The following is a 21,538-nucleotide window of genomic DNA, read 5'->3' as shown; positions in this document are numbered from 1 at the left end:
TGGTTCAATCAGAACGATTCAAACCAAACATTTTTTATACCGTCATTTGAAAACTCAAATATTGTTTACAATTCCAGTGTTCTACATTTAAAAAAATTGTATAAAATAGAAAAAAAACGATAATATTAAAATGGCTCCAACTTTATCAAGGAAAGTTTTATTTCCGTCTTCTATAGAGGAACAGAATGTAAGTACTGCTATTAAACTTTTTGATGAAAAGACTTTAGCTGCTCTGCAAATTGAATTGCAGAATAATAGAATTCAGTATGGAAAAGATGTCTTAAGAACTAAACATTTTATTGATGTAATTTTAAAGTGGTGGAAAATTGTGAATGTTAAACACTCTAAAAAGGCCTTACAGTTTCGAGATGTATTTATGCAGCTTATAAGGACAACAGAAGATAAAAGCTTAGAATGTTTATCACAGTTTTGTTCGTGGCTTATATCATGGAACGATTTTTGCCCAACAACAAAAAATTGTAAGTCACAAATTGGGGAAACTATCAAAAGAAGCCCAAGTTGCTCTTCTCCATACAACAGCAACATTGAATGAACTTTCAAAGTATTTGTTAAAAGAATTTAAATTACCTTTTATTCCTTCGGGAAAAATTTCAGACAGATAACCTTGAGGTACGTTTTGGTCAATTTCAACAAATGAGTGGCTGTAATTATAATGTATCCTTACAGCAGATTATAAAGTCGGAAAGAAAACTAAAATTAATTAGTTTGCTTAAAATGCAATTTCTGAGAAAGGTTCATTTATTTTACAACATTTTTCTTGTAATGATATTGAAGATTTTAATGATGATCAACTTATTGATAAGGAATTTGGTGATGTTTTGCATCAATCCAACGATGTTAATGTTACAGAAAAAGATACAATGTGTCTAATTTACATTTCTGGATATGTTTGTAGATCTGTATTGAAGCATATAAATCGTAATCTCTCCAGGAAAAAATTAATTCTTGACGAAGAAATGATAGTTGAACATTGGGAAGATTTTGCGTACTTAGCTGCTATTGATCGAGGTGGTTTATTTTGGCCAACAGAATTCGTGCTTTTCATTCCTCTGCATTTAAAATATTTTCAATCCTAATATCTGAAATGTATGAGAAATTATATATTTCATCAAAAAATCAACATTCTATATTAATAAGTCTCATCACAGAGAAAGTTGAAAACAGGATTATTTGGAATGATAGTATTTGTGAATGTGGCAAATCATTGCATGATTTGTTGAAAAGTTGTGTCACACGCATTTCCAATATATTGCAGAATATTTACTGTAAGGTTAAAAATAACAATTTAAAGGAAACCAATGACCAAAAAAGAAAAATGGGTAAATTAAGTAAATAATTCTGGAATTTAGGTGAATTTTTTATGTAATTTTAAAGTTAAATAATTAGTATTTGCAAACTGTGCATAACTGAGCCATAGAAACTTGCTGCTGCCTACTAGTGGCTGAGTGGTAAAATAGCTGAAAACTGATAGTTTGGTCTGGAGTTCCAATCTCGGCGAACGGGCTGGCTGATAATTACCTTATACGGGCAAATAGAATTGATAATTACCTTATATGATCAAATAGAATCAAAAGTTAATTAAGTTTGAAAATATTGACAAGTGTGATAGAAGCTGATGAACCAACAAAAAGGAAGATGTTAATTTTAAAAGTGAAATAAAAATTTGGGAAATATGGGATGATAATGCGATAGCAAGAAATCTAATGAATTGGACTGTGACAGCTCCATAAGCGTTAAAATATGTGAATGAACAGAATACAAAGAAATGATGGGAGAAAATAAAAAATGAAATGGCGGCAAGAACAGAAGATATTCATATCAAATGTAGAAAGAATTAGGTCAACTGAAAATGAGTCCAAACGAATCTGTAGATGCTTACATGAATACAGCTGTAATTCTGAAAAGTAAAAGCATTCAAGTTGGGATGAAATAAGAGATAAAAAATTAATTTACCTCATACTAGAAGGACGTTAAAGTTGATTGTTGTTAAAATTATCAAAAGTAATAAAGAGAAAGATATAGCTTCAATTATACAAGCTTTAAGATAAACAAATTGTAGATCATGATTTAAAAGCAATTTTTACCAAAACTAAAGCAGAAGAAAAGACGAGCGAGAACAATGAAAAAAGGGTTGATCTTTACATTATGGTAATTTGGTGATTTTTTGGCGAAAATTTGGCAACCAACTCTCCTACAGCAACCCTCTGTTTTTTTCCCCCACCGCCATTTTGTCTTCACGAAGTAAAGACATGTTTCTTTTCTTTTTATCTACTGAACACTTCTTCCAACAATCTACTAGCCGAATTACACTTATGCTAGAAATTTTATCAAACAAAACTGCTTAATCATGACAAATATTCACTGCAAAATTGGGAAAAAGTACACAATACAATACTCCTTACGCGTTTTTCAAAATAACACATACACATAAACCATGTACACGCCGACTTATTTTTACTTAAAAAAACATCCCAGAATTGCACAAAAATGGCATTGCGCACACTCTTCACTATATCCATGTACACTGCTTTTTTCTCATAAATTAGAAAAATTTCACGAAAATACATGACAATTTTCTCAATCTTTAAACCCGGTAAAAAGAACATACATGAAATTACCTGATCGCGAAAAAGTATTTACCCTTTCCAAGTATGAACATTTCCACATATAAAATAAATAAAATATCCAAAAACTTTTACCTCTAAATCATCTATTATATTATAAACGTCACCAACGAATTCATACCGCAACCGTCCATTAATATCACATGACATATCCCATGATCTCTCATTTCCCTCACGCAAAATAATGCGTAATCGGAACTGAGTACTGCTCACATTATTACCAAAGTCCCAGGTAGTAACCTTTATCACCTCCAAAATGTCGCCAAACTACCAGTTACCATATTGTAAAGATCAACCGAAAAAAGATTATGTAGTATGATGTATGAAATGATAGAAGAACTAAGTTCAATGGAGGCTCATGAAGTCTGGAAATTAGTTGAAAGATCTATCAATAAGAAAATTACGATGTTTACGAAAACTACAAAATAAGATTTTTGATGTAAAAACTGCATATTTAAATGGATACTTGAATAAACCAATTTATATGAACAACCACCTGGATTTAAATCAGATTCAGACTGTCAAGCATTAATAGATTGGATTAAAAAAACAAAACAAAGTAGTAGTTCAAGGCACATTAATCGAAATCCTTTGAAGTAAGCCAAATCAACTAGCTAAATCATGTTTATTTTTGTAGACCTCAAATCAGGGGCTACAATGATAAGCCTGTTTTGGCATTCATATTTCAAAAATTTGAATGGCAAACTTTTTTTGATGTGAATTAATGACGTTTAACTTAATAATTAATATCTTATAACATTGTAATGATATGCTGGATTTTTCATTGCTTAATACTGCATGCATCTTTTACTATTTGTCTATTATTAAATAAATTTACAGTGTATATTTAATCAGATGTTCTTTCATAAGAATTTTTTATAGCATGATATGGTGCTCATTGGGGTAGATTGCATAGTTATGATCTCACTTTGTTTTCAGGGAATTTTATAATATATTTTTGGATATGCTACAAGATTTCTCGGATAATGTTCATGCTTTAAAACATCTTTAAAATAAAACTTTTTTTGTCATATATTTCCCAAAATGTTCACTTGTATGTTTATAATTAAAAAGTACTTTAAGATATTGGATTAAATGTTGAAATGTTTTTATGAGAAAGAAAAAAAAATGGCTTTTGCTTCAATAGAATTGCATGTAAAATCATAAATGTAAATCAAAATTTTATTTAATGGCTTTTGCTTCAATAGAATTGCATGTAAAATCATAAATGTAAATCAAAATTTTATTTAAATTAATATGTTTATGAATTTTGTTATGAAATATCACATATCTTTTTAATATTTAAGCAGTATAAATCAATCTAATTAATTTAAGCAATACAAATTAATGTAGTAGTATGTGGTGTATAAAGAGTTTAAATATTTTTAAAAGAAAAAAAAAGAATGTCTAAATTAATTGAATACTAAGCATCTGTAAACTATATCCATTTTGGTATATAGAATGATATAGATGATATATTGTAATATCAGTGAGTCGTAGAAACTTATTCAAGTTTATAAAGTTTATTTTTGTGGACCTCGCATCAGAGTCTGCAATAATAATGTTCCATTATTAATATTTAAAAAATTCAAATGACAACTTATTGCAGATGTGAAATGATAATTTCAACTGGCTAATCAGTATCTTATACTATCGTAATGACTCGCAGGATTTTTCATTGCTTAATATTGTGTATTTTTAATGAGATGTATTAAGAGTGTATTTTTAATAAGATTTTCTTTCATAAGAATTTTTTGGAGCATGATATGATGCTCATTGGGATTGATTGCATAGTTATGATCTTGCTTTTTTTAAGAGAACTTGAAATATATTTTTGAATATTCTGTGTAATGTTTTTGCTATAAAACATCTTTAGAATGAATCTTTTTTCAATATGTAGACTAAACTTCAGATATACTTTTAATATATTAATGTATTAATAAGATTTATGTATTTCACTTAATGTCCACATGTGTATTTATTATTAAAAAGCATCTTAGGATCTCTGATTGAATCTTGAAAAATCTTTATGGGAATAAAGAAAAGAAAGAGTTCATTTTGCTTCAATATCATTGCACCAAAAACAATTATAAAGCAATATTATATTAGAATTAATGAATTGATATTAATTTTATTATGAAATACTATATGTGTTTGTTTAGTATTCAAGCAGTATAAATCAGTCTTCATAATTTAAGCAATATAAAATCATCTGAGAGCTTTAACATATTTTTTCTTTTTATTACAAAATGAAAACATCTCATGTTTAGTTTATTACATATGTTATATTTTCAAGGATATTATCATACCATATAATTTTTATAAATAATTTTTGTGTCCATTTTATTTCCGTATAAAAGTTCAGATATGTTTCAGTTTAATTTAAATCAGCTCTGCTAAATTTACAATATCACTCAAATCTTATTTTTATTTTCTGTTTAATAAATCGGTATTTAGTATTTAAATATCATTACGATATAACATAGTACGTTATTATTCCTAAAATTCGAAATATTAGTTGTAAAATTTAATTTGACTTGACTTTTGTGTTGGAAATAAAACGCTGCGCACTATATAAATGAAACAGTCGGCTGCGTCTACCGTGGGAACGATCGCCTTTGATTGTGACGTCACAAATCGGTGGAGCAGGCCTGTAGATATCTAGTTGGCCTTGGGCTACATCTAATAACGACACTGAACTTACCCCTAGAGCGGACCTGACTCTCTTTTTCCGCCTCCCACACTTCCTTCCACACTACTCTTTATAATCCTGCCTGACTCTTATCAGAAGTCGAGTAAAAAGATGTGTCCAACATCTTGACACTCGAGAATAAAATACGATTTCTGTGTGTGTCCAATATCGATTTCGACCGGTGGTCTCCAGACGAGACTCCGTGACCTCCACGATTTATGTTTGTTAATGAGTTTCGACCAACGACTTCTTATAACAGTATATTATCTCGTTGGTTTCGACAGCCGTTGTTTTCCTTGTAATTTAAAGTTTCGTTTTTGTAGTTTGGCAACAGTAAGAAAGATTAGAATAATGTTTTGTTTTCCTTAAATGTGAAAGAAAATAAAGTTTGGCTTTCTTAAGCAAGAAAATGTAATTGTTTATTTAAAATATTTATCTTGTGTTATAGAATGGAGTCAGATTTAATTTAATTGCTAAAACGACTGAATAATATTCAGGTGGATTTAACGCAATACAGTGTATTAGGAGAGCTTATGGATATTCATACAGAAGGATGCATAGGAAAGAAACCTCATGTGTGTGAAGTGTGCAAGAAATCATTTACTTGCAAAAGTAAATTGATCAGTCATATGCTTATTCACACAGGTGAGAAACCTCATGTATGTGAAGTGTGTAAGAAATCATTTAGATGGAAAAGTAGTTTAAAGAGCCATATGCTTATTCACACAGGTGAGAAACTTTACGTGTGTAAAGTATGTAAGAAATCGTTTTCATGGAAGAGTAGTTTAAAGAATCACATGATTATTCATACAGGTGACAGACCTTATATGTGTGAAGTATGTAAGAAATCCTTTATTCAAAAGCATCATTTAAAAGATCATATGTTTATTCACACAGGAGAGAAACCTCATGTCTGTAAAGTGTGTAAGAAGTCATTTATTGAAAAAAGTAAATTCAAAAATCATATGTGTACACCTCATGAATGTGAAATATGTAAGAAGTCATTTATCGAAAAAAATAAATTGAAAAATCATACATGTACTCGTGCAGTAGACAAACCTCATATCTGTGAGGTATGTAAGAAGTCCTTTAAGGACAAGAGTGGTTTATATCAGCATATCCTCATTCACACTGGAGAAAAACCATATGTTTGTGAAGTATGTAACAAGTCATTTAGGCAAATGAGTGCTTTATGCAGGCATATTTGTATTCACACTGGGGATAAACCTTATGTGTGTAGGGAGTGTAAAAAGTCCTTTATTCAGAAAATAAAATTAATCAATCATATGCTTTTTCACACTGGAGAGAAACCTCATGTATGTGATGTATGTAACAAATCATATGTGGAAAAAAGTGACTTAAAGAGTCATATGCTTATTCACACTAGAGACAATCCTTATGTGTGTGGAGTGTGTGATAAGTCATTTACTCAACAAAGTAAATTTAACAATCATATGCTTCTTCACACTGGAGAGAGACCTTATGTGTGTGAAGTATGTACAAAGTCATTTATTGAAAAAAGTAGATTAAAAATGCATATGTTTACTCACACAGGAGATAAACCTCATGTGTGTGAAGTGTGTAAGAAGTCATTTATTGAAAAAGGTAAATTAAATGTTCATATGCTTATTCACACAGGAGAAAAACCTCATGTGTGTGATGTATGTAAAAAGTCGTTCACTCAAAGGGGCCATTTAAGTACCCATATGCGTATTCATACAGGAGAGAAGACTCATGTGTGTGAAGAATGTAAGAAGTCGTTTAGTCGAAAGACTTATTTAAAGAGGCATATGCATATTCACACAGCGAAAAAACCTTCTGTCTAAGGTATATAAAAAAATGATTTACACTAAAAGGGATTTTAATATGCATATCCGTATAGGAGAGAAATGTAATGAGTTGTGTATGTAAGAAGTTATTTGGACAATACAAGTTTTATTTACACAAATGAGAAACCTTGTTTTTTCAGGAGATACTAAATTTGTAACAATCTCTACTTACTGATACAGTAAGGACTTGTATATGCAGCAAAACCTCATTATGTGAGGTCAAGACAGGGTCAAATGCTCCAAATGACTGAATTTAGAGAGATACTCAGTGTTAGGATTTCTGGAGGTGTTGCCAGGTGACATGCAACCTACTGGTGATGCTGTATGAGGTATGTAAATTATCTTATCGAAATAAAAAATAATCCATTTATTTGTTTCACAAGAGAGAAAAATGGGATAAAAGTTTACAATTGGGTGCCCCTTTTTTTTTAGCCAAGATTTGCACCAGGAAGGCACAATTTCAGTATGGCTGCTGCATAATACCAAAATACAAAGTTAAAGAATTGCACAAATTTGGTGTCCATGTACACATCCATCTATTTTCACTTAAAAAAATATCAGAGAATTGCACAAATTAGGCACTACGCACTGCCTTTGTCCATGTACACATCGATCTATTTTCACTTTAAAAAATCAGGAAGTTAAAACTATCATGGTAACCAGAAGTGGGGTTTCATCGCGAAAACTGAACAAAATTTGCTGCTAATCGAAGGGGCACTCAATTCTACATTAGAACTGGAAGTTGCATTATTTTCAAATTTTGTTTAATGGCATTCGTTAAATTAGTATTACCATAGGGAAAAGTGCAGAATCACTGCTTGGCACGTTTTTAAGAATTGCACAAATTCGCCATTGCGTCAGTATGTATTTTAAATTGAGAATTTCTTTTGAGTGCGAAATTCGAAGCATTTTCACACATGCTCAGTATGTATTCTAAAATTTAGAATTTCTGATTGGTGTAGATGATAATAGATGGTAGAGGTGCAGTTGTTTTAAACAATAATTCGAGAATTCGTTACTTTTCGTTCTGGGGCTGAGTGGAGTGGATTATCCCTTTTCAGGTAAGTGAAAGTATTTTTATTTTTAGGTTTTCATCCGCAGAGAACCCGTTGGCGCTGTTGCATTCTTACTCGCCAAGCTCGCGGTTCATCGACGATGAGCCGAGCCGTAAACGTGATTTTTAGTGCATGTAAATTCAAGTTAGCAGATAAAACAATATATTAAGCATATGGTAGTAAAAATTCACAGATAATATGCATGTAGATGTAAAACTAAAGGGTTAAACGTGATATACGAAAATAAATTTGTATTAAATTCAAGTTAGCACAGAAAAGAATATATTATTAAGCAAAAGACAATATATAAGCATTTATAACGGAAATAAAAATTCATTTAAAAAATATAAATTAGTATTAATATACTAAAATTAACCTTTTAAACGTGATATACGAAAAAAATTTGTCTTAAATTCCAGTTAACACAGAAAACAATATATGGTTGATCTTTACATTATGGTAACTTGGCGTTTTTTTGGCGACCAACTCTCCTACAGCAACCCTCTATTTTTTTTTTTCCCGCCGCCATTTTGTTTTCACGAAGTAAAGACATGTTTCTTTTCTTTTTATCTACTGAACACTTCTTCCAACAATCTACTAGCCGAATTACACTTATGCTAGAAATTTTATCTAACAAAACTGCTTAATCATGACAAATATTCACTGCAAAATTGGGAAAAAGTGCACAATACCATGCTCCTTAGGCGTTTTTCAAAATAACACATACACATTTAGAACATTGTACATTAGAACATTTAGAACATTAGATTTAGAACCATGTACACGCTGACTTATTTTTACTTAAAAAAACATCCCAGAATTGCACAAAAATGGCATTGCGCACACTCTTCACTATATCCATGTACACTGCTTTTTTCTCATAAATCAGAAAAATGTCACGAAAATACATGACAATTTTCTCAATCTTTAAACCCGGTAAAAAGAACATATATGAAATTACCTGATCGCGAAAAAGTATTTACCCTTTCCAAATATGAACATTTCCACATATAAAATAAATAAAATATCCAAAAACTTTTACCTCTAAATCATCTATTATATTATAAACGTCACCAACGAATTCATACCGCAACCATTACAAATACTTAGTGTCAGATATTTAAATTATTTCCATGCATGTTTACTTCAACTAAAACGTATACCAAATTCCTACAAACATAAAATTCACAAAATAACTATCATTTAATTAAATTTTAATTAAATTCAAAAACACTTCTTAAAATATAAATGAGCACATACATTAAATTAAAAAAAATTACCTTACAATCCTAACTACTTTAAATTAAATCATTGCTAATAACAATTTTCCCAATAATACCAAATTCCTTTACTTCCACCTTACATTTAGAACAATGCATAAAAATAATATCGTCAAATAATTAAAAATACTAACTTACCTAATCTTCTTCAGAATCTTGATTACGTGTCCGATAAACTTTTCTTCTTTCTGTTTCAGGATCTTTAAAATCATACTCATATTTCACAGCAAGGTACCAGGTAAAATAAATAACTTAATAAAACATCTTTATTTCTATCTTGCACAACCTTAAAGAAACATTTATTACTACCCTTTTCAATACCACTAAATACCCATTTCGAATTCACTTTAGTTACGGGCCATGGGATCCAAAAATTAACGAACACTGTTTCACACAACACAGAATAAAGCTAAATACAAAATTTCCAGATTTTTTCCCGATTTCCCCCCTTTTCTGCTTAAAGAACTGTAATTCATTCATTAATGTCACATGACATATCTCATGATCTCTCATTTCCCTCACGCAAAATTATGCGTAATCCGAACTGAGTACTTCTCACATTATAACCAAAGTCCTAGGTCGTAACCTTTATCGCCTCCAAAATGTCGTCAAACTAGCAGTGACCATATTCCAAAGATCAGCCGTAAAAGTTTTGGGATATTTTATTTATTTGGTACTTTTCCGTTTTGCCGGCGCAAGCGATAAAGTCGCCAATAATGGTACAACCGATGCCAAACGGAATATTCTCGCTGGTAACCTTTTACGCCTCATTTTCAAAACAAGTCGCAGCTTTTTCTTATCAGATTGATTGTTTCTTTCAATAGTGGCATATAATTACATAGAATTTTTATCAGATAGTTCAGTTTTATGTCTAAGGCCATTTTCGGTAATTAAGTCGATCAGGATGCAATCACAGCGCTTACCCGAAGCCGAAAATATAGAAAATGTAAGTCAAGGGTTAAATTCATCAATTCTAACGAGAATGCATTAGCGAAGTAAAGCACTGCAGCTTTACATAATTTCTGAGTAAGCTATTCGTACGAATTGATATATTTCTTGCATTTAAACTTGTGTTCCAAATTAAGATTTAACTTGAAATTCATGTAGATAATTACTGCGAGCATTAGATTTTTGTAGAGTAGTTTACGTGAGATGAGATCGCTTGGGGTCACGTGATATGAACCAGCGAATCAAGATGTTGAACCATGAAAGCATAGTAAATTCTTAAATTAATGTCTTTTTACAAATTTACTGTCTTTATTTATTGGCTTTTTATAAAATTTTAAGCGATATTAAAATGTTTATGCCTTCAAAAAAAGAATTCTTAGAATTAACATTTTTTATGTGTATACTGTATGTTGTCGCCAATAAAGTCTGCTTGGCGAGATTTGCGCCGGCCAAACGGAAAAGTACCATTTATTTTATACGTGCAAATGTTCATCCTTGGAAAGGGTATATACTTTTTCGCGATCAGGTAATTTCATATATGTCCTTTTTACCAAATTTAAAGATTCACAAAATTTTCATGCATTTTCGTGAAATTTTTCTAATTTATGAGAAAAAAGCAGTGTACATGGATATAGTGAAGAGTGTGCGCAGTGCCATTTTTCTGCGATTCTGGGATGTTTTTTTAAGTAAAAATAAGTCGACGTGTACATGGTTTAATTATATTTTAATTAAATGATAGTTATTTTGTGAATTATATGTTTGTAGCAATTTGGTATATGTTTCAGTGGAAGTAAACGTGCATGGAAATAATTTAAGTATTTGACACTAAGTATTTGTAACCATTTTTAATGTTTGCGTTATAAATTCGTTGGTGACGTTTATAATAGATAATTTAGGTAAAAGTTTTTGGATATTTTATTTATATTATACATGGAAATGTTCATCCTTGGAAAGGGTATATACTTTTTCGCGATCAGGTAATTTCATATATGTGCTTTTTACTGAGTTTAAAGATTCACAGAATTTTCCTGCATTTTCGTGCAAATTTTTGTAATTTATGAGAAAATAGCAGTGTAGATGGATAAAGTTAAGAGTGTGTGCAATGCCATTTTTGTGCAATTCTGGGATTTTTTTTAAGTAAAAATAAGTTGAAGTGTACATGGTTACTGTATATGTGCGATTCTGAAAAACGCAGCAAGGAGTTTGCGATTCTGCACTTTTTCCCAATTTTGCAGTTGCCATTTGGGTTGATCTTTGGATTATAGTAACTTGGCGATTTTTTGGCGAAAATTTGGCGACCAACTCTGCTACAGCAACCCTCTATTTTTTTTTTTTTCCGCCGCCATTTTGTCTTCACGAAGTAAAGACATGTTTCTTTTCTTTTTATTTACTCAACACTTTTTCCAACAATCTGCTAGCCGAATTACACTTATGCTAGAAATTTTATGTAACAAAACTGCTTAATCATGACAAATATTAACTGCAAAATTGGGAAAAAGTGCACAATCTCAAACTCCTTGTGTGTTTTTCAGAATAGCACATACACATAAACCATTTACACGTCGACTTATTTTTACTTAAAAAAATCAAAGAATTGCACAAAAATGGCATTGCACACACTCTTAACTTTATCCATCTACACTGCTATTTTCTCATAAATTACAAAAATTTGCACGAAAATGCAGGAAAATTTTCTTAATCATTAAACTCGGTAAAAAGCACATATATGAAATTACCTGATATATAAAGTATATACATTCTTGGAAAGGGTATATACGAAAAAGTATATACCCTTTCCAAGAATGAACGTTTCCACGTATAAAATAAATAAAATATCCAAAAGCTTTTACCTCTAAATTATCTATTATATTATAAACGTCACCAACGAATTTATACGCAAACATTAAAAATAGTTACAAATACTTAGTGTCAAATATTTAAATTATTTCCATACACGTTTACTTCAACTGAAACGTATACCAAATTCCTACAGACATAAAATTCACAAAATAACTATCATTTAATTAAAATATAACTAAACCATGTACACGTCGACTTATTTTTACTTAAAAAAAACATCCCAGATTTGCACAAAAATGGCATTGCGCACACTCTTCACTATATCCATGTGCACTGCTTTTTTCTCATAAATTAGAAAACTTTCACGAAAATGCATGAAAATACTCAACGTATACTACTCAAACATATTCCAAAATACTACAAACATATAACTCACAAAATCACGATCATTAAATTAAAAAAACACTACTTAAAATATAACAGGGTTCGTAGCGGTCCTTGCAAGTGCTTATAAGTCCTTATATTTGAAAATAAAATGTAAAGGCCCTTATAGGTGCTTACTTTTTCTTTAAAGCCCTTATTTTTTTGTTTTTAGTGCTTATTTTTTGCTTTTAGTGCTTTTTTTAATCCTTTGTTTTTAATGAACGCGCATTTTTTTCCCCGTATCAAAGCTGAAACTAAATAAACAACTTTTTTTCCTTATATGCAACGTCAGATGGTGAATCATACTCCCGAAAATTGCTTTTCCCCCCTTCCTTTGCATTAATGTAACCTATGGTGCGCGCGAGAGTACAGACAGGTGCACGTCGTTCTATTGGCCAAAGAATTTCGAAAACGTAGAAAATTCCGGACATTCGGTATTCTTTTCGTCCCACCCAAATACTATATACGTTTGAATTTCTATCAAGATTTTAATAAATTTGCGTTCTCGTTCCGCGTGGTGCGTGGTCAGTTCATATTCGTGTTCATTATGATCCTTATGCTTATATTATGAGCATATTTATGAATATTTATAATAATATAATTGCAGTAACTGCTGAAGTATAGATAAACTTCCAAAAATGGGTGTGTTTTTACACAGATTAGCTTTCTAAGGAATAATATTCGGAATGGCTTAAATAAAAGGAAAGTAATCGAATAGTCAAAATAATTTCATTTTCTTTGCCAATACATTATACAGTACTTACCAATACCAGCCAATACATTATACAGGTTGGGAATTTCTCCGCAAAATCTCTAATATTGAAGCAGCGGATTTTTTTTTTTTTTTTTTTTTTTTTTTTTTTTTTTTTTTTTGGTCACTGTCCAATCTGGATTGAGTAGGACTAAAAGTTTTTGCGGTCTACCCAACCCAAGCGAAGATTGATTCTATTCCGGAAATTTAATACAGTCTGTTGAAAATTAGAATCAGAAACACCCCAGATTAGTAAGTCTTTCTTTTCCTTTATTTAGTTTTTCTTTCTCCGAGAATACCGACAGGTGTTGATTCCAATTGCGTAATGCACGTATTGCGCAATAATGTTTGCGGTATTTTGCATTGATAATTAATTTTGATGTTCAGTCTGAGATTTGTTTATGAACACTTAAAAGAATTTTACTATGCTTTCTAAGCAGAATATTTCTCAGTTCCGTTGGTTTTTATATGATGCACATATCGAAATGTCAAAATCATTTATTTAGCCTAAATTTAAATCTAAGGAACGGCTACAATCTCCCCCACTCCTCTTTTTCCAGTTACTATCCGGAAAATTCGGGAATTTCCGAGTATGCTGGTTAGTTAAGCTTTTACTGTTAAAGGATGACTGAATGAAGCAATTTCCCGTCTTCTGATTTCAGAAATGTGCCTCTTTTTTACTTAAATTACTTTGCTTGGGATATATGTTATAGGAAAACTGTTATGAAACGAAAATTTAGAAAATGTTCAGAATTTTGATTTAAGTTAAATTATTTAAATATTAATATGAGTGGAAAAATAAATTGTATTTATTATTAGGTGTCAAATGAATACAATTAATATGGCTTATTATTATTTATTTTCTATATTTTCAACTGAAATATCATCATTAAATATATGTAATATAGCTTAGTTCTGCATAGTTTTTTTCCCTCTCATTGTAAACTAATTCTGTAAATTGAACTGTCATTTAAAATTTAAAAAAAAAGTTAATTGTTTTCCATTGTTGACGTAATGCTCATTCTCTTAATAAATATTGCATTGCTCATATTTTAAATTACAAGTCTAATTTTTAAGGTTATGCAGTTGTGTATAATATAATTAGACAGGTGCTTATTTTTTCCTTAAAATGTGCTTGAAAAGTGCTTATAGGTGCTTATTTTTTTAACTAAAATGTGGCTATAAACCCTGTATAAATAAGCACATCTAATTAATAAAAATTAGATTACAATCATAATTACTTTAAACTAAATCATTGCTAATCACAATTTTCCAATAATACAGTCAAAAGTCGTTAATTCGGATACCCATAATCCGGAATGATCTATAATCCAGACCTCAAAGCTACAAACTTTCTGCGCATGTGTCGCGTTGACGCATGCGCGTAAGACCTTGTTGCGCGTAAGAGAAACAAAGGATATGCCTTTATACCTACAACACAATACCGCTGCGAATGCGCGTGCGCAAAATATGTTTACAAATGCGCGTGTAATGTATAACGGACGGGATAAGCTAAGCTAAAATTATCTAATTATCTATTTCAGTTAATGTTGCAGATTGCATTGTTCCTTAATCATCGAATTGGATCCGGATTATTATTTTTTGCAGACTGTTACAGCAATTTTATAAAAGTAAGCTTGAACTTTCGATTATGTCAAATAGAATTTCTGATACATATTTACTAATATGTAAAGGATATACAAAGCGAAAGTATCTTTCGGAGTCCATTAAACAAAAAGTGGAATTGCGGCAAAAAATGGATAAAGGCATATCCTTTGTTTATCTAAACTTTAACGTTTGTTTATCTAAACTTTGTTTATCTTTAACGCTGGGGCGGTGTGCAATGAATTGGAAGTTGACCTGTCAGCACTATCCTTATCTCAAGGGCAGATGTTTTTATTTTATTTGGCTTATAATTGCTTACTCAATGTAGTATTTCATCTCGATGTACTCTGTCTTTGATATGATTTAAATCAAATGCCTCATCATTATAATTCGCTTCCGATAGCGAAGAAAGTGACGGAGGTTATTGAAAACAGAAAAATTTCGATTGACAAATTAGTTGGTATTCTCGACACAGCAATTATAGGACTTGAACAGCGGAACTTTGTAACTGAACAAGAAATTATGTCTGTTTATAGAATTAAAGAGAAAATATTATCACATAAAAAAAGAAGCAACTTAAACAATTTACATTGAAAGAAATGTTTAATAAAGTAAACAAATAAATATTAAGCTTTTTTTTGTAAATTTTGATACCCTTTAGATCATAATTGTTCTTTATTTCGTAAATTACGGTTTCATATTTTTAATTTTATAATTTCTGCATGCCATTTTACCAGATTTAAACTGATGATCTATAATCCGGAAAAATCGATAATCCGGAATCGCCGAAGTCCCGACGAGTCCGAATTAACGACTTTTGACTGTACCATATTAATTTATTTACTCCTTACATTTAGAACAAAGCATAAAAATAATATCCTCAAATGATTAAAAATACTAACTTACCTAGTCTTCTTCAGAATCTTCATTACGTGGCACGCACACTTCCCTACATAAGAGTTCCAATCGGCTGCAGTACTACTGCTAATTTCTAAATCCGAAATCCAGTAGTCAACTGGCAGTCTATTCACCAAGTTATAAAAATTAATAAAATTTCACCCATACTCAAACTACGTTCAGCAAACCATGTACCCTTCCTTACACTCCAAATTTAGAATTCACTTTACATAGCGCCATGCAATCCGAAAATTAATCAACACTATTTCACACAACACACAATCAAGCTTAATACAAAATAATTCTTCCATATTTACCCCTTTTCCGATTAAAGAACTGTAATTCGTCCATTAATGTCACATGACATATCTTATGATCTGTCATTTCCCTTACACAAAATAATGCGTAATCGGAACTGAGTACTTCTCACATTATTACCAAAGTCCTAGGTAGTAACCTTTATTGCCTCCAAAATTTCTCCAAACTACCTGTTACCATATTCCAAAGATCAGCCGATATTTGTCATGATTAAGCAGTTTTGTTCCATAAAATTTCTAGCATAAGTGTAATTCGGCTAGCAGATTGTTGGGAAAAGTATTGAGTAAATAAAAAGAAAAGAAACATGTCTTTACTTCGTAAAGACAAAATGGCGGCGAAAAAAAAATAGAGGGTTGCTGTAGCAGAGTTGGTCGCCAAATTACCATAATCCAAAGATTAACCAAAAAAAGCTTAATATTTATTTGTTTACTTTATTAAACATTTCTTTCAAAACGCGCGTGCATAAAGCATACATTACGCATACTCCAAATTAGAAAATTGCAACCAGAAAACTATTTGATGTGTATTCGTGATATTTACAATGATGAGGAATTTGATTTAAATCATATCAAAGACGGAGTACATCGAGATGAAATACTACATTTAGTAAGGAATTATAAGCCGAATAAAATAAAGCCCTGAAGATAAGGATAGTGCTGACAGATCAACTTCCAGTTCATTGTGCGCCGCAAAGTTCCCCCCCCCCAAGAGCAGCGTGAAATTGATAAACAGATTTTGGAAGGGTTAGAGAAACAAAGGATATGCCTTTATATATTTTTTGCAGCAATTCCACTTTTTGTTTGATGGTCATCAAAACATGCTTTCACTTTGTAGATCCTTTGGCAGCTCCAGAATCGGAAATTCTTTTGACATAATCGAAAGTTCAAGCTTACTTTTATAAAAGTGCTGTAACAGTCTGCAAGAAGTAAGAAGCCGGATCCAATTAGAAGATTAAGGAACAACACAATCTGCAACATTAACTGAAATAGATAATTTTAGCTTATACCGTCCGTTATACATTAAATGCGCATGCGTAAACGTATTATGCGTTTACGCCGGCGCAGAAAGTTTGTAGCTTTGAGATCCGGATTATAGATCATTCCGGATTAAAGACTTTTGACTGTATTTTATGAAATTTTATGTTGTGGATGATGTAATCAATGGCATCACCTTGCTTTAAAAGTAATTCGTTTTAATAGCTATAAATTTAATCTAATGTTTTAAACATTATTTATGGCTGTTAAATATTAAAATACAATTTAATTTTGCATTTTTTTAAAATAATTTAATTATGAATGATTATTTAAATAATTCTAATTCTCTGCGTGATGTAATCAGCTCCCTGATTGGTTACTGAATATTTGTGCATTACGGTGCCATTTTAAAATTTGATTATTCATCTCTTCGAATTTCTCAGATTTCAAATGGTATGGATATGTCCGTTTCGAAGATGAAGGTTGTTATTGGTAATTATCAAGAATTATTAGTATCGGAATAGTTATTTGTTAAATGACAAGATATTACAACCTCTCCCCCCCTTCCCCTTAAATACCCTTAAATATACCCTAACCAGACCTGATACTTAAAAAATAAATAAAAATCTGATTCAGATTTTAAATTACGCCCAAAGGGCGTTTTTTTTAACATTTTGTCTGTTACTTTTATTTATTAAATATCATGTTCTTCGCACTTAAACCATAAAATTCAGTTCAAGAGCAATAGCGCAGTATAGTTTTAAATTGAGCATATCTTTAGAGTTTCCGATAGGCAGTCTCACGCGCTGGAGTTAAAAAAAATAATTTCTGTACAACGTTGCCATTGCTTGTTTTAAAATCCTTGAATTTGTAAATCAAAAATTCGTTACAGTTTTGCAAAATATGAAATTGATAATAAAACAAATTCAAAATTTCAAATTTGGGCTTCCACATGCCCATATTCTCAGTAGGATTACGTCATTCAAAATTCAATGTCTCTATGTACCGTTGTTTTATCACAGTGCGAGAAATATACATACATTTGTGCAGATTTTTCATTATTTAATTTCTTCAAATATAATGCAGGACTCTAACATTTGGTGGCAACTGTTTGAAAAGTGAAACGGACATTTATAGTGAACCAACGCAAAATCACAAATAGTCAATAGAAAACAATTGTCTTTCAGGGACAAACCCCCTTTGGACTTTTCAGCTAAGCCAATACTAGTGATACTACTTAAAGCTAAATTATACCAATTATGGTTCAGACATTCTTTATACAGCTCGAGAATAAAACCCAAAAATTACTTTTATTGAACACCATGCACACTTTTATTGAACACCATTTTAAGTGAGGGCTCAGTAGTTACTAGGTTCTTTCTCAAAGGATTCTAGTAATTCTGATAACAAAATGAAGTACGGTTTCTTGATCGAATTATCAGATTATCTTTACATATAATAAAAGAAAGAGTCTATCTATGTGTGTTTGTCTTTAGTTCGTGCTGTGCATAAGCTAATATACGCACGGCTACTAAATTTCGTACATAGGTGGATTTAAACAAGAGCCAGTGCACCTCGAAGTGATTTTTTTTCAAAATTCGAATCGGATTTTTTGTTTTTATTTTATCATTTTTGATGAAATCCCCTCATTTTGAATTGTTTCATTCTTTTAGAAATGTAGTTTTGGCAACAGATTTTCATTTAATGCTTTGTATATTGGCCTGTTGAAAATATGAGATAAAATACTGTTTATTTTCTTTTGAATTTTGAAAACGCAACACACACATCACAATCTTCTTATTCGGACGGGCATGTGTCTTGTGAGGCACAACAGAAAGAATTTGCTTTTTTTTCCCCCTCTCTCTTTATTGGCTAATGGCAAAGAGGTTTGCATATTTTGAATCAGCCATCCACAAAGCACAATTTTGATGGGTTATTGCTTTCTGGTGATAGTTTAATTTCTTTAGAAATGTGGCTATGTCAACAGCTTTTCCTTCATTGCTTTGGATACTGGACTACTGTCATTGCTTTGGCTACTGGACTGCTCTTGAAAATATGAAATTTATTGCTTATTTCATTGTAATTTTTTCTATTATGTTTTAATTATATATATTTTTAATTATATAAAAAGTTTTGCATGGTTTTTGTTTTAGGAAACAAAGTTTTAAACTTCCTTTATACCATTTGAATTCTTAAGATTTTGCAATGGGAAGTTGGTTAATTTATTTATTAGGATAATTAATATTTGTATTAAGGGATATTGCTTTTATCATTGTAATTTTTTTATATATAATACATTTTTTACTGGAAATTTTTTAATAAAGTTTTTCTGCAGAGTAAAATTCTGTGCAGTTTTTAAATTTAATGTTTGGTTTTCCCTTTAGGCACTTTCCCTGTACATTTAAAAGCCAGATGAAGGCTGCGTAGCAGCTAGTGTTTCTGTACTATTTTTATGAGTATCTATTACAATTTTTGTGAAAAATTTCTTTTCAAAATTATTAGGTTAGTCATATCACGAAGTAGTTTAACTATTACTACATATGGATCAAAAGTCATCTTATATAAAAAGCTGCTAAAGAGAGAGAACAAGTGAACAAATTTTATACCTTTTTTATTTTCATATATTTAGGACTTGCAACTCCAATCGAAACTATTTTATAGGAAAAATAAATGGTTTATGTGGGTATATTTTTCATTAAAAGTAAAATTTATCAGCCCTTTCAGACATTTTTTCTCAAATTTACATAATTGAAAACCGTCAAAATAGACTTTAAAAATAGTCCCCATGTAATATAAGTTTTTTAATGTATTGTAAATGAAAGATACAAGAAACATCAGTTACGTAAGCTCTTGGTCATGAAACAGTATTTGTTTTGTTTGCGTGAGGACTAACAGATGAGAATTTATATCAGTCTCACTCTTTGAAAATTGTCAAGGTTGTTGAACCTGATTAGGTAATGATTGATTGTCATTTTGCGTATGAAACATTTGTAGATTTTGTCACCATTAGCTATCAATTTGAAATTTTGTTTTGACTCCTCAGTTGCCTCACAGTAATTGCCATAAATTTTATCATTACTAAGAGGTAAAGGTTTGTACAGTCATTTACATGTTTAAGGAGGATTGACTAACTTTGGCAGTAATTTGATACAATTAGCTGTTCTTCATTTTTTGTGGAAAGTATTTAGCATTAGCTTCAAAGGTTTTTTTTTTTTTTTTTTATTTAAAATAACTTTAAATGAAAAAAAATCTGTACACCACATGACTTCCTTGTACGGAATATTAAATTATACACATTTTTTCTTGCATTTCATTTAAACTTATTGGATTGAATTAAATCTACTTCGACGACAGTGCATAAACCACAATAGAATAAATGCATTCTTTAAAATTCACTCTAGTATTTGTTTACCATAGCGATACTCTGCTAGATTCACTTAACATTATTATATTTCGTTCATATTATAATTCATAATGCATAAAATTTATATCGTTTAAAGAATAGAATTATCTAATCGCTGCCACATATTCTATTCAAATACTATAATAAAGTTAGACTGATGTATAAAAGAAATTAAGCAAACAAAACAAAAAAGAAACAGTTTTTCCACAGACGATTGAGTATTTCTCATTCAATTAATTCAGTTCTCACTTCGCGAGAAGGCAAAAATACATAAAAACTCAAAATAAATATATTAAAAATTATGATGTAAATCTTAAACACTTATTTCCTCGAAAAAATTCCAGAAGGGATTAAACATGATTTAATTTGCATTAATAAATGAAGGCGTCATCTTTGATGTTGCGAAGCTAAGTTTCTCTAGATTGGCAACAAATCCACTACTCTGCTGTTTCAAATGTAAACAAGCAATGGCCGCCATCAAAAAAATTATTAGGCTTAGCGTCACTTAAACAACTTTAAAATTGTTAATAATTCTAAAAATATTGCATACAGATTTACTAAAGGCATAAGAACCGTAAAGACCTTTTATCCATCAAAGGTGGTTCAACAGGAAATTTAAAAAAACATTTGCAAAGGAAGCATCCTGTGTAAATCTGCATGAGAAACGCGCTTTGCCGAATCAAGATGTTGATGATATTGATGCCGCTCCAGCCCGTTCTGTCGTCACTAGCCCTGCAGATGGTGGGCAACCATGCACATCCCAGCAGACTACACAACTTACGGTAGACAACAGTGCTTGTGATATTGTTGGTGTATTTTCACAAAAATTCCAGTCCAGCATTATGCAGTTTGTCCAGAGAAATACGATGGGTGTACATAAAAAAAAAGTAATCGATCTCGCACTGATCAAAATGGTAT

General features: G+C 30.8%; 1 protein-coding gene across 13 annotated transcripts in view; it reads left to right on the top strand.

Moving 5' to 3' along the window:
- Nucleotides 1–5,507: 5,507 nt before the first annotated feature.
- Nucleotides 5,508–21,538, top strand: part of LOC118204640 (uncharacterized) — a 45,248-nt gene continuing 29,217 nt past the window's right edge. For 6 of the 13 annotated variants that reach the window (XR_015039588.1, XR_015039590.1, XR_015039591.1 and 3 more), the window contains exon 1: nt 6,083–7,495. Coding sequence is in view for 1 of the 13 variants with exons in the window: in XM_085811224.1 (XP_085667350.1) it covers nt 7,484–7,495 (12 nt within the window). In the remaining 12 variants the exon portion in view is untranslated. The other 7 variants (XR_015039596.1, XM_085811221.1, XR_015039593.1 and 4 more) reach the window with 6 other exon arrangements.

This window comes from Stegodyphus dumicola, chromosome 2 (assembly GCF_044657685.1).
Source record: "Stegodyphus dumicola isolate Sdum_Otavi_A_Nest chromosome 2, ASM4465768v1".
Classification (NCBI taxonomy): domain Eukaryota; kingdom Metazoa; phylum Arthropoda; class Arachnida; order Araneae; family Eresidae; genus Stegodyphus; species Stegodyphus dumicola.
This window is presented reverse-complemented; position numbering and strand designations above follow the sequence as displayed.